The sequence below is a fragment of the Ascaphus truei genome, chromosome 6 (assembly GCF_040206685.1).
Source record: "Ascaphus truei isolate aAscTru1 chromosome 6, aAscTru1.hap1, whole genome shotgun sequence".
Taxonomy (NCBI): Eukaryota; Metazoa; Chordata; class Amphibia; order Anura; family Ascaphidae; genus Ascaphus; species Ascaphus truei.
The window spans coordinates 103,079,239-103,091,931 of NC_134488.1; the positions used below are offsets into that span (position 1 = coordinate 103,079,239).

At 41.9% G+C, this 12,693-nt stretch overlaps 1 protein-coding gene across 3 annotated transcripts in view; it reads left to right on the forward strand.

Annotated features, from left to right (window-relative positions):
* Nucleotides 1–12,693, forward strand: part of PPP6R1 (protein phosphatase 6 regulatory subunit 1) — a 66,722-nt gene that overhangs the window by 29,229 nt on the left and 24,800 nt on the right. For all 3 annotated transcript variants that reach the window (XM_075605439.1, XM_075605437.1, XM_075605438.1), the window contains exons 8-13: nucleotides 1,251–1,419; nucleotides 2,322–2,474; nucleotides 2,699–2,833; nucleotides 2,923–2,987; nucleotides 11,454–11,569; nucleotides 12,357–12,442. In XM_075605439.1, the coding sequence (XP_075461554.1) occupies nucleotides 1,251–1,419; nucleotides 2,322–2,474; nucleotides 2,699–2,833; nucleotides 2,923–2,987; nucleotides 11,454–11,569; nucleotides 12,357–12,442 (724 nt within the window). The remainder of the gene's footprint in view (nucleotides 1–1,250; nucleotides 1,420–2,321; nucleotides 2,475–2,698; nucleotides 2,834–2,922; nucleotides 2,988–11,453; nucleotides 11,570–12,356; nucleotides 12,443–12,693) is intronic.

Here is a 12,693-nt window from a genome sequence, read left to right on the forward strand (position 1 = left end):
CATATGGGGTGAAACAAAAGAGGGCTTATTGTGTTTTTATGGCAAACACCTTTTCTTGTGTTTTGAGACTTGGTATCTCAGAAATAGGTCAGCCATTTAACATTTTCCATTCCTGAGTGAAACAGTGCAGAATGTTGCTCTATATGATCACTGTTACACTTTATTACTTATTTGCATTGTACAGCCATTATTGTTTTTGTTGTACTTCTATTTTGTCAAGTCTATATTTAAGTAGTAGGGCTATATATACTTGGGAGTGCAAAGCTGTAATGCACCTTGTAGGCCATTTATCCAAGTGGGCTTTAAGGTGCATTAGGGCTTGGCCTTGCAAATAAAATATGGCCAAAATATGTATTAAACATATAAACAGTCCTATAGAAATTGAACCACTGTTTAAATATGATCCTTTAGTTCTGATACTGTAGATATCAGAAACTTTGAAGTGATTTATTGTAGTGATGTACCGAGTACCCGGAAATTACCCAGTACCCATCTTACCTGGCGCTTTTTCAGCTACCCGGAACTTACCCGGCATCAGGGGGCTGGGACCGGCACTGGGTCGGAACCGGCGGCAGATAATTTCAGAGTAGCTGAAAATACTTCAACACTTACCTGCAGCCGGCGACAGAAGGTGAGAAAGACCGCGGCGACATCTGGGAGCAGCAGATGTCCTGTGTTCAGCTGGAGGGAGCAGCAGGAATACAGCACACAGCTGATGGCAGTGGAAGCCGGAGAACCATGTGACTGGAGCAGGAGCATTCCTATTGGACAGCTGGCTCCTCCCTGGCTGTCCAATAGGAACGCTCCTGTTCCGGTCACATGGTTTCCCGGCTTCCACTACCATCAGCTGTGTTCTGTATTCCTGCTGCTCCCGCCAGCTGAACACAGACTTCTGCTGCTCCCGCCACAATCACCAGGACATCTGCTGCTGCTCCCTGATGTCACTGTGGTCCTCCTCACCCTTCGCAGCGGTCTTTCTCACCCTGTAGGTAAGTGCTGTCTGGGTAACTGGATACCCGGCCTGGCAAAATTATTCATTTTGCTCAGGTACCCGTTACCAGGTTTTTGAAAAACATTTATGACCCTGTACAACACTAATTTATTGCCTTTACTCACAATGTTATTCAGTCCTGAAACCTTAAGTTAATCAATGTCCGTAATGATCTAATTGGAGTGTTCCCTGCCTCAATTTTTTGCGCTGTAGTTCTGCCTCTTTTTGTTAAACAGTACAATTTTGGCTTATTGTGTAGATCTGAGCTTGGTGGAATGAGTGGTTTTTATTGCAACCTTGATGGGCAGTTGGAGATGAACCCTCCTGGTTTGGACTCCTCTTCCAACACCCAGGCCAGTTTAGGCACCCTTCTTGCCATCAAGCAGCGCTTACGAGAGTTTCATCAACTTCTGATTGACCCACCCAAGGTAAGTGAGTACCTATAGCACCCTTGTGTGAATAGTGGTTACAGAACTGTTATTTACTCTGGTAAATTATATTGGATGATGCCTTGTATTTCTGTTTCCATGCTTAAACAGATTGTTTGCACCCAAACAATTAATTTAAAATAAACTCATAAACCGATATTTTGCTGTTACATTTTTAAGGTTTGTAAAAATCTGCTGATCCTCCACTATTTTAATACGTGTTGAATTTTTATGAACTTCCATTATATCAAACGTCTTTACTGTTTCATGAAAATTGCTTTTCCAATGAAAAAAATACTCCTTGTGCCTTTTTGCTATTGTACTACTGTACAAGTTATTGTCTTATAAATTGAGAAATTACAAAAATCAGTTAACCCCTATCGTGAATACCTTTGTTATTTATAAGACATTTCATGGGTGTCAACAGTATTAACAAGATATTGTATCATATATTCTGGAGTCTTCCTCATAAATTTGTTCTACCTAAAAATTAAATAAGTTATGGTGTGTAATGTGTTATTGAAACCGCTTCCTGCTTCACATTGCAAAGCCAGTATAACCAGCCTCACACTGAGACCCAAAAGGTCGAAACAACTGTGCGAGTAGGATAACTGGCTATGCACTTCTTTAACCAAGGCTGTGCTGAAAAAGTTGTATAATACTTCAGACATCCTTATAGGGGTCCATGTTAAAACGGACAAGACGCATAAGGTTCATGTTACATTGCAAGTTCATATTTGCATGTCATTACCCAGAATCCTTGGCTGCAATGGAAGCATTGTATGCTAGGAGATAATGGGGAAAGGAAGGGTTGCAGACCTGCCTGAGACATTTGAGTGTGCTCACAATTAGTATTTTTATTTGTTCTACCTGAAGCATATTTTGGGATTTTTCTATTGCAGAAACAAAGCTTGCAGACCACCTGGGGAATTCTTGACCCACCACTAGGGAATACTCGTCTACATGTGGTGAAATTGCTGGCTAGCACAATTAACACAAACAACAAGACTTTGAACCAAGAGCTGATAGAGCTGGATACCCTGAACATCCTGCTGGTGAGTTATCCAAGCTTCATGTAAAAGCGAAATGAGAATTATCTGGACAAAACTTAAACTATGAAATGGTGTACTACAAGCTCTAATGTTTTTAGTGCAATAAATTGTAATGGTTGGCATGTCAATGAGATCTTTTTCAAGAACGCAGAATGTATGGTATGTAGTTGGGAAGAAGCATAAGTATGTTCTGTGCCCAATTTATCATTTTCTTTTTCATTTGCTAGGATCTGTATTTCAAATACATGTACAATAATTTTCTGCATTCACAAGTAGAGGTTTGCATCACCACAATTTTGAATTCGGCTCCTAATGAAGAAACCAATGACAGTGATTCACCGGAAAACCCACTTGTCAAATATGTAAGGATAAGAACTTGCACATAGAACATCTAATTATTTTAATAATGGTCACTAGGCAATGGATTTATATGTACTGTCTTCTATATCAGCTTCTACAGAAATGTCACCTTGTCCAGAAAATACTATCAGCATGGGAAGAAAATGAGAAAGAACAGTAAGTTCTTGTGAAATTTACTTTTAGATTTTATTTTCATATTTGTAAAGTGATGGATAATTAACACCATTATGTGACTTCATTTAAACCTGCATCAATATTCTACTATAATTTTGCATTGATGTTATGGTCTTTGGTTAAGGTTATGGATAAATATCTTGGTCGTTGTCTTAGTGCTTTAGCTAGATTTGGTCATCCTATGAAATCTTTGTTTCGAAATATGTAAAAAAAAAAAATATATATATATGTGTGTGTATATATGTATATATGTATATATATATATATATATATATATATATATATATATATATATATATATATATATATATATATATATATATATATATATATATATATATATATATATATATATATATATTAAAGCAGCAGTTCAAGCAATATCCTACATGTTGGGTTTTTTTTTTTTTTTTTTAAATAAATCAGTTCTGTATTATGAGAAAATACTTGTAGCATTAAAAAACAAACAAAAAATACACATTTTAAATGTTTGTAATGAAGGAAGCATTTCCACAGTGACAGCCCCTTCCCCTTCTGACAGGCTCTGGCTCTTGAGCCCTCTCTAGCAGTGAACCAATTGTATCTAGTAACTGCTCAGTCACATAATATTGATGGACTACATTGCCCACAATGCTGTGCAAGAACTGAATTAAATAACCTGAGCAAGCGATCGATTACAGGAGAACGGTTCGATCTGCAGCTTAGCTAATCACTTGTCGGTGTGTAGATTGTATTGATGCACATATTAAATGAGGAAAAAATATATATACTTTTTTTGTTTTGTTTTTTAAACGGCAGCATGGACTGCAGCTTTAAAAGCATTTTTATTTTAAATTGGTTAATTTAAAACTGATTTGAAAGATGCTGCCTTGCATATTTTATATCCTCATTCTATTTGAATTTTATTTGGCTTTTTAGAGTCCGTGGTTCATTTTGAAGATTAAAAAGTTTGTAATCTTCAAAGTAGTGAAGAACTGATAAGATCTTGTGAACTTCCGTTTCATGTAGTTTGCACAAATGTTGTATCAAGCACTTTCAGCATGTAGCATAGCTTTAGGAAAACATGCACCTTGCATAACCCTGTGCCAAGATGAGAAGTCTCTGTAATGTTATTGCATATAACCGGGAGAAGGTATTTCAGGAATCAAGTTTTGTTGCAACTCAAAATTACACTGCACCGAAGTAGATAGTGGAAGTGTTGTCATACTGGATTTATTATCTGCATCATGATGTTATAATGATCAAAATCAAGCCCCTTCATGAAATGTCTATTCTTTAAGTTGGTATATTACGTGTTGTAGTTTAGTATGATGTTGTGTTAAATAGTCTGCCAAACGTCCTGCCGGTAATGCAATTAAGCTGTTTAGTTGATGGTCATGTGACTGTTTAGGAGTAAAAGTCTGCAGTTGGCATGGGTGGAGCATTGCTAGGGGGTTAGCATTGCATTTCAAAGGGAACATTTATAAGGGACGGATAGCATTATACAGGAGTTGGACAAGAAGTGGACTTCTCCTGATCCACTCATATTCCTCCCATTCATACAAGCACGCAAAGCCTTCTGCAAAGAGCCGCAGAACAAGACCCTGCATATTTGGGTGTCTTGATTATCAACAAATTATTAAGCATCCAAATGAACAGCAAAATTTGTTTTGGGGCATGTTAATCAGCATTTATTTAGATCTTCATTTTTTATGAGTACTGCAGAATAGATGGGAGTTTCTGCATAGCATAAATCTTGACTAAAGCTAGGCTGAGGGACTCAGGTGCAATAATTTAGTTTATCTATTGGGAACGGAGAATAAGTGCAGCTGTAAAGATAAAATGACCACGTGGTTTTTTTTTTTTTAACACTTATTTTTATTGAGATTTTTCAAATATAAATGGGATGGGGTACAGAAGGGAAAGGGGAGGGGGGAAACAACCATTTTGTAACAATTTCTACAGTCATCAACAGTCACATTACATCACATACAGGCATACCCCGCTTTAAGGGCACTCACTTTAAGTACACTCGCGAGTAAGTACATATCGCCCAATAGTCAAACGGCAGCTCACGCATGCGCCTGTCAGCATGTCCTGAACAGCAAAGTTGAACTCCCTACCTGCACCGAAGCTGTGCGCAAGCGAGCAAACTATAGAGCCTGTTACAAATGCCTTATTTACATCAGTTATGCACGTATATGATGATTGCAGTACAGTACATGCATTGATAAGTGGGGAAAAGGTAGTGCTTCACTTTAAGTACATTTTCGCTTTACATACATGCTCCGGTCCCATTGCGTACGTTAATGCGGGGTATGCCTGTACATTGTTTTATAATCCACATAGCATTTTCTGCTCACTCCCAAATCCTTGTTTCTATTACAATCATATACTATCCCGGTTCCCATACTCTATCAAACTTTCTTGTGGTACGATTCAGAAATGAGGTGAGTCCATTAGTTGGACATCATTAACCCTTCTAATTATCTTTCTTCTGGAGGGAGGAAGTGTTTTCTTCCACGCTGCTGCTACAGCGCATCTAGCCGCTGTTAAAATGTGCGTAATCAATTTAACTGTATAGTGGTTCATATCATCGATGGTTCTGGCCAGGATAATTGAGTGGGTCTAGCTGCCTCTTAATCTCCAAGTACTTTAAATGGGCCTTTTTCCACTTGTAGTCAAAGTGGCCTTTGAGAAACTCGACCTCTCCTTCCGTTAGCGTTAGATTTAACGCTTCCGACTTTCCTACATTGACTTTATATCCTGATAGATCTCCGAATCCACGGAGGGCGGATTCTAAATTCGGAAGGGACACCAGAGGTTTAGATATGGTAAGAATTCTATCATCTGCAAAGCGTGATATTTTATAGCATTCGTGTTTTATTTTAATCCCTTGTATATTTGGGGTGGCTCTGTTTGTTACCGCAAGAGGCTCGATTGTCAAGGCAAATAGGAGAGAAAGGGGGCACCCCCATTTAGTTCCGTTCTTAATTTTTAGATTCTTATCCCCTCCTGATATTTTCTGGGTGGCTGTCGTTGTCTGGTAAAGGGCGCGGACAACCCCCTGTAAAAAAAAAAAACCAGAGAACCCGAATGCCTCTAGCGTTTTATCTAGGAAATCCCATCTTATCAAACGCTTTCTCCGCACGTAGACTCAACAACACTGCCTTCACTTTGGATATATGGACCTGTTCAAGCACATTGATAATTTTCCTTGTGTTATCTGATGCCTGATGCACGCTCACAAAACCCACTTGGTCATAAAGGATTAATCTAGGAAGTATTGGGTTCAACCTATTAGCCAGGCTTTTACTATAAATTTTCAAGTCCGTGTTAAGCAGTGAGATTGGTCTATAGCTGCCACAACATAAAGGGTCCTTACCCTCTTTGGGGATCACCACTATATTAGCTTTCGTCATCTGTGAGGGGATTTGTTTTCCACTGAGAAAATTGTTAAATGAATCTAATAAACACGGTCGTAGGATTCCTATAAATTTTTTATACTAGAAATTTGAGAAACCATCTGATCCTGTGGTCTTTGATGGCTTCAGTGAGCCAACCACCCATAGCTCTATCTGGGTTATTTTTGCGTTTAGAATTTTGTGATCTTCCTCTGTCAATTTCGGAAGTTGGCATTCTCTAAAATAATCCTCTATCTGGGACACTGGGTAAATGTGGGGATCGAACAAGATTGCCACTGGGGCGTGATCTGACCATGTAATAGGCCCTATATCTGAATGGACCAAGACTTCCAAGATACTTGGGGATACAAATATATTATCGATTTCTCGAATATGAGTCGTGGAGGCGAGTAAAGAGAATAGTCCCTCTGTCCTTTGTGTGCCACATCAGGCATCCCATAGTCCAAATTCTTTGAGTAGCAGTCTAAATGTCTTTGCTAGGTCATTGTGGAGTGTGGGTGTTCTGAGTGAGTGGACTTATCCATGTCTGGATCTGGTACCATATTAAAATCACCTCCCAGGATCAGTTGCTGATCTCTACTTTCCCCGATTGATTCCAGTGTTTCCCTTAAAAAATCAATTTGGCCTGAGAGAAGCCTGTGAACCATCAGGGACCTCCCTCCTTTATTCCTCTTGATTTCCAGTGGCTGGAACGGAATGCCCTATTTTATCTGTATCGCAACCCCCATTTTTGTTACTAGTAAAAGACGAGTACAGGCATACCCCGCTTTAACATACGCAATGGGACCGGAGCATGTATGTAAAGTGAAAATGTACTTAAAGTGAAGCACTACTTTTTTCCACTTTACGATGCATGTACTGTACTGCAATCGTCATATATGTGCATAACTGATGTAAATAAGGCATTTGTAACCAAAATAAATACAATAGGCTTTATTCAAATAAAATGAATGGGAGCAAGCAAATAGGTGAGAGGCGCGCACGCAGGTCAGTACTGTATAGCAGCTCTCTCCTCGCAGTCACGTGCTCCTTCTCGCTGTCTCTCTCTCCTTCTCGCAGTCTCTCTCTCCTTCTCGCAGTCTCTCTCTCCTTCTCGCAGTCTCTCTCTCCTTCTCGCAGTCTCTCTCTCCTCGCAGTCTCTCTCTCCTTCTCGCAGTCTCTCTCTCCTTCTCGCAGTCTCTCTCTCTCACTCAGTCAGTCTCTCAGTCAGTCTCTCACTCTCTCTCTTTCTCACTCAGTCTCTCTCAGTCAGTCTCTCTCTCTCACTCTCTCTCTCTCACTCAGTCTCTCACTCTCTCACTCAGTCTCTCACTCTCTCTCACTCAGTCACACACTCACTCACTCAGTCACGCACTCTCACTCAGTCACGCACACACGCACTCAGTCGCACACGCACTCAGTCACACACTGTCACACACAGTCACTCAGTCACACACAGTCACTCAGTCACACACAGTCACTCAGTCACACAGTCACTCAGTCACACACAGTCACTCAGTCACACACAGTCACTCAGTCACACACAGTCACTCAGTCACACACAGTCACTCAGTCACACACAGTCACTCAGTCACACACAGTCACTCAGTCACACACAGTCACTCAGTCACACACAGTCACTCAGTCACACACAGTCACTCAGTCACACACAGTCACACACACATTGTCACTCAGACACACACAATCACACAGACACACACAGTCACACAGACACACACAGTCACACAGTCACACAGACACACACAGTCACACAGACACACACAGTCACACAGACACACACAGTCACACAGACACACACAGTCACACACACACACTCAGTCTCACACACACACTCAGTCTCACACACACACACACACACACACACACACTCAGTCACACACACTCAGTCACACACACACACACACACACTGTCACTCACTCAGTCACACACACACACACATACATTGTCACTCAGTCACACCCACACACACACACACCCACACACACACACCCACACACACACACCCACACACACACATTGTCACTCAGTCACACACACATACATTGTCACTCAGTCACACACACATACATTGTCACTCAGTCACCCACACCCACACCCACACACCCACACACACCCACACACACACACACACACACACACACACACACACACACACACACACACACACACAAAGATTGCAGCAGACGATCTTCTCCTCCCCCTCACAGCAGACAGGAGCGAGCTCTGAGGAGGGAGGAGGGGGGAGGAGCGGGGGATCGGAGGAAGCAGAATCACGGGCTGCAGTAAGTGCGGGCAGAATTGCTGGTTAAGCTGCAGATTTATGGAGCTTGGGTGCAGGAGGAACGGAGACAGATGGGAGGGGGAACAGAGACAGATGGGAGGGGGAACAGAGACAGATCGGAGGGCAGAGGGAACAGGGAGATCGAGCATGAAGGAGGTTGTAGGAGTGTTGAGGTGCGCACGCCGCCCCCTGGTGTCCGTACTCGCGAAGCACGCCTACGTACACAGGGGGTAAGGTGCAAAAAAAAAAATGTACGTACTAGTGAGTGTACGTAAAGCGAGTGTATGTAAAACGGGGTATGCCTGTAGAATGCTATAGGGTAAGTCCTGCTGAAAGTTTTCGGGGGCTCCTGGGTGTCAAAATGTCTCTTGTAGAAAGACGATATCTGCTTTCAGATTCCTAAACTCTTAGGGTGAATCTGCACTTACCATTGCTATTAAGGCCCTTAACATTCATGGATGCTAACTTTGATGGCGCTTGTCTAGCTATTCCCAATGTCGTGACTCATGTGAAAGTTGTGAGCAGAAAAGATTTATGGTTGTGGGGAACAGATGAGGTTAGAAAAAAAAAAATAAGGGAACTTCCCCATCTGGGAACTTAAATAGTAAAAAAATTAAACTACAAAGAAAGATGTGTGGCTATCCACTCATCCGTAGTTTGCGGCCAGACCCTGCCTGACCTGGCAGACACCTGGCCCTGCTGGGGGAGGCCTGACGTTGAGCGTACAGGGCTTCTTCCTACCCCACATACCCCTCCTTCCTCTATTCTCAATCCCCCGATTGCATCTGCAACCTAGCCGAAGCCAGGGCTCTCAAACTGCATGATCATCGTTTTTATTCCACAGCCCAGCAGACCAGTTTCCAAGATATAGACGGTCAACTCCAAGTCTCTGACGCAACAGTACTTACAAAGGTTATAAGGAATAAAAAGGGGAAGGAAAGACGCAAAGGGGGAGCCAGCACAGTTATAGGACTGGTTTAGGCTTCTCATAGTCATCGTATGTAGACGGTTCGACGATTGAAGAGAACAGCAGTAGATTCCGGTTAAATCTTCCAAAGTTCTAGAGAACCACAGCAAAAAGATTCAATAAAAGTCTCTCAAAGGCTTCAACAGGCTTTGGTCTTTTATCTCCGAGCAACTGCACTCTCAGCCGATCGATCGTCATCTGTGTCGTCGTTCCGAGGTCTTTGTCGTTGACTCGATCTACCCTTGGGGGTCAGACACAACGCTGAGAGTAAAGCTGCTGATTCTTCGGGTTACCGGATCGAGATCTGTTTGCCAACGTGGTTGACTGCAAGGTGGATTGGAAAGGCCCATCGGTAGTAACTACCCTTTCCCTGAAGTACCGCCGTTACTGATCGCAACCCTCTCCTCTCAATTGTCATTCTGGACAGGTCCTGGAAAATCTGGATGGAGCTATTTTCAAATTCAATTGAGCCTCTATTTTCTGCAGCCGTTTACAATCCTCCAAACGCTTACATCCACCACCAGTCTAAGTTCTTTCAAATCTAAGGCTGTCACACATTTTAATGTGGTCTGTAACTGTTTCATACGCCCATAATACAATTTATCTTTAACTGTGCATGCAATGTCTTGTATATAATGTATACCCTGCTCATTATGAAACTGTATTTGTAAAAATGTATTATTTGTCTTAACTCTGTGCCCAGGACATACTTGAAAACGAGAGGTAACTCTCAATGTATTACTTCCTGGTAAAATATTTTATAAATAAATAAAATAAATAAATTTCCTTGGTTGCATATTGGTGGAGCCTTCGGACCACATATTTGCTTCTCTCGGGGTTCTCTAATCTCGGTCCCAAGGCTGTGTGCGCTCTGTCCATCGTAAGATCGCAATCTTGCAGCTAAGGGTCAATTGACGTAAACAGTCTTTTAAGATATGGCTGGAGGGCTTACGCCGACACAGAGTCAGGGACATGCCGAATTAGTAAGTTCTGCCTTCGCTCCCTGTTCTCCATATCGTCCATTCCCTCCCTCATAGCTCTTAACTCATCATTGAGACGCAGGACCTTATTGTCGGTATTTACCTGATTTTGTAGGGAAATGTCCATCGTATTTTCAATCTCTGTAGTTCTTTTAGCTAGTACAGAGACTTCTGTTTTAAATTCCCTTACAGCTCTGTCCAGAGCTGACTGAAAACTTGTTTGCATTTCTTTAAGCATGTTCTGGAGCTCCTGTTTAGTAATTGCTTTGTCTCCCTCAGTCGTAGACAGATCACTGTCAGAAGCAGCTCATCCCACTTCTCCCTCAGCTGCCTTGGCACCCTCTGCCTGATTTCTTAGGGTAGCCTTTCTTAGGGATATCCCCTCAGAGTTCATATCTTCCTCTCTCCTTTGTTATTGTCCGTAGGTGCGCTCTCCTGTGTGCTCTGCTCAGCGGCGCCATCTTTTTTTCGCCATCTTTTTCTCCCCTGGTGCCACTTGCTGCCCGCGGCTTAAGCGGGAGAGATCTGGGATCCCTGGCCTCTGCACCTTCCTGGATGACATCCCCGTTAGCTCCCCCGGCCCGTCGGACTTCCCGCAGGGTTAAACGAGGCGGCGATCAGGGAATTTTATACCAGTTTTTCAGCGGGTGCACGGAGCTTCCTTAGTCTGCGTGCACCCGCATCGATGTCACGCATACCCACTCCACCCCCATGCTATTTTAATGGTGCATCTGGTGAACAGCTCAGTTTCGTACCAGGGTTAAACATTGCTACTTTGTACTTATAACAGTTGAAAGATTTTCCTGTTGTTGTAGGTCAGGAGGAGGACGACGGAAAGGTTTCATGGGTCACCTGACAAAAATTGCAAACTCGCTGGTCCAGAGTTCTGAAAAAGGACCCAATATGTCTTTTGTTGGGCAGCTGATTAAAGGTGAGGACAAACAACGGGTCACTTGCTTGGCATCTAGTATGTAATACGTACCCTTTAATACTGGGAAGAAGTATTTTGACAGTATGTTAAACTTTGTTTTGCTTCTAGGTCTAAAAGGGACAACCAGATGTTAACTTGAGTTGTACATCATATCTAACTTCTGATAATAGAGATATGAATATCTTTGTAGTGAGAGCGTCGGAGTAGGTTGGGGGTGGGCAGGGGGGCGAAAGTTGTTCATTGAGGCTCTTGTTACGAGTTAACACAGCAAACATGCGTTACTCCTATTTAAGTCAATGGCATTCAGGTGCATTAACCTGTAACGTGCCTTAATGATTCTACCCTTTGGAGCAAAAATAGTAAACTGGTCCGTGGGGGAAAACTCATTGGCATTCCTCTGGCAATGATTGTGTCTATGGGATAAGTAAACATAATCTGAACAGCCACACTAACCACTAGTAACTTATTTGAGCAAAAAAAAAAAGAAATAAAGCACGAAGGAAAAATTAAATGAAATCCTCACAATAGCATACAATAGTAGTGCCCGAGAGAATCTGGACATATAAATCTACTTATCCTAATTCTAGTTGTCTGACTCAGTTTTAACCAAGCTATTGGTTTATGTCCAAACAATAAGCAAACAAAGCATTAAATAAAGTTTAAAGGAGTTGTTGTCCGTGTTTACAGAATACATCATCTTTCTATATTTGCTTCAGTCCATTTTCTCCCGGTACCTGTTTGTTTGGATTTAATGTATGTGGAATAACATTTCTGTTCACCACCTTAGATCTCCCAGAGGAAGAGCAGGAACAGTGGGACAATTTTGTTTCTGGATCCCTGTCAGACACAAATAAGAAGAACACAGTAGATCTAGTAAGTAGTTTGTGTAGATATATATAGATATATCTATATCTATATAGCAACTGTAAATATTAATGTATGTTCATTTGCATGTCTTAGACAGGTCTGCAACCCTGTCTTTCCCCATTATCACCCAGCATACAGCGCTTCCACTGCAGCAAGGGATTCTGGGAAATGACATGCAAATGAGCACTCGGTGCCACCTTTTGTCTCAAGCTCGTATTACACAAGCAAATCCTCAAGCCAATGCATGCTGTTTTAAA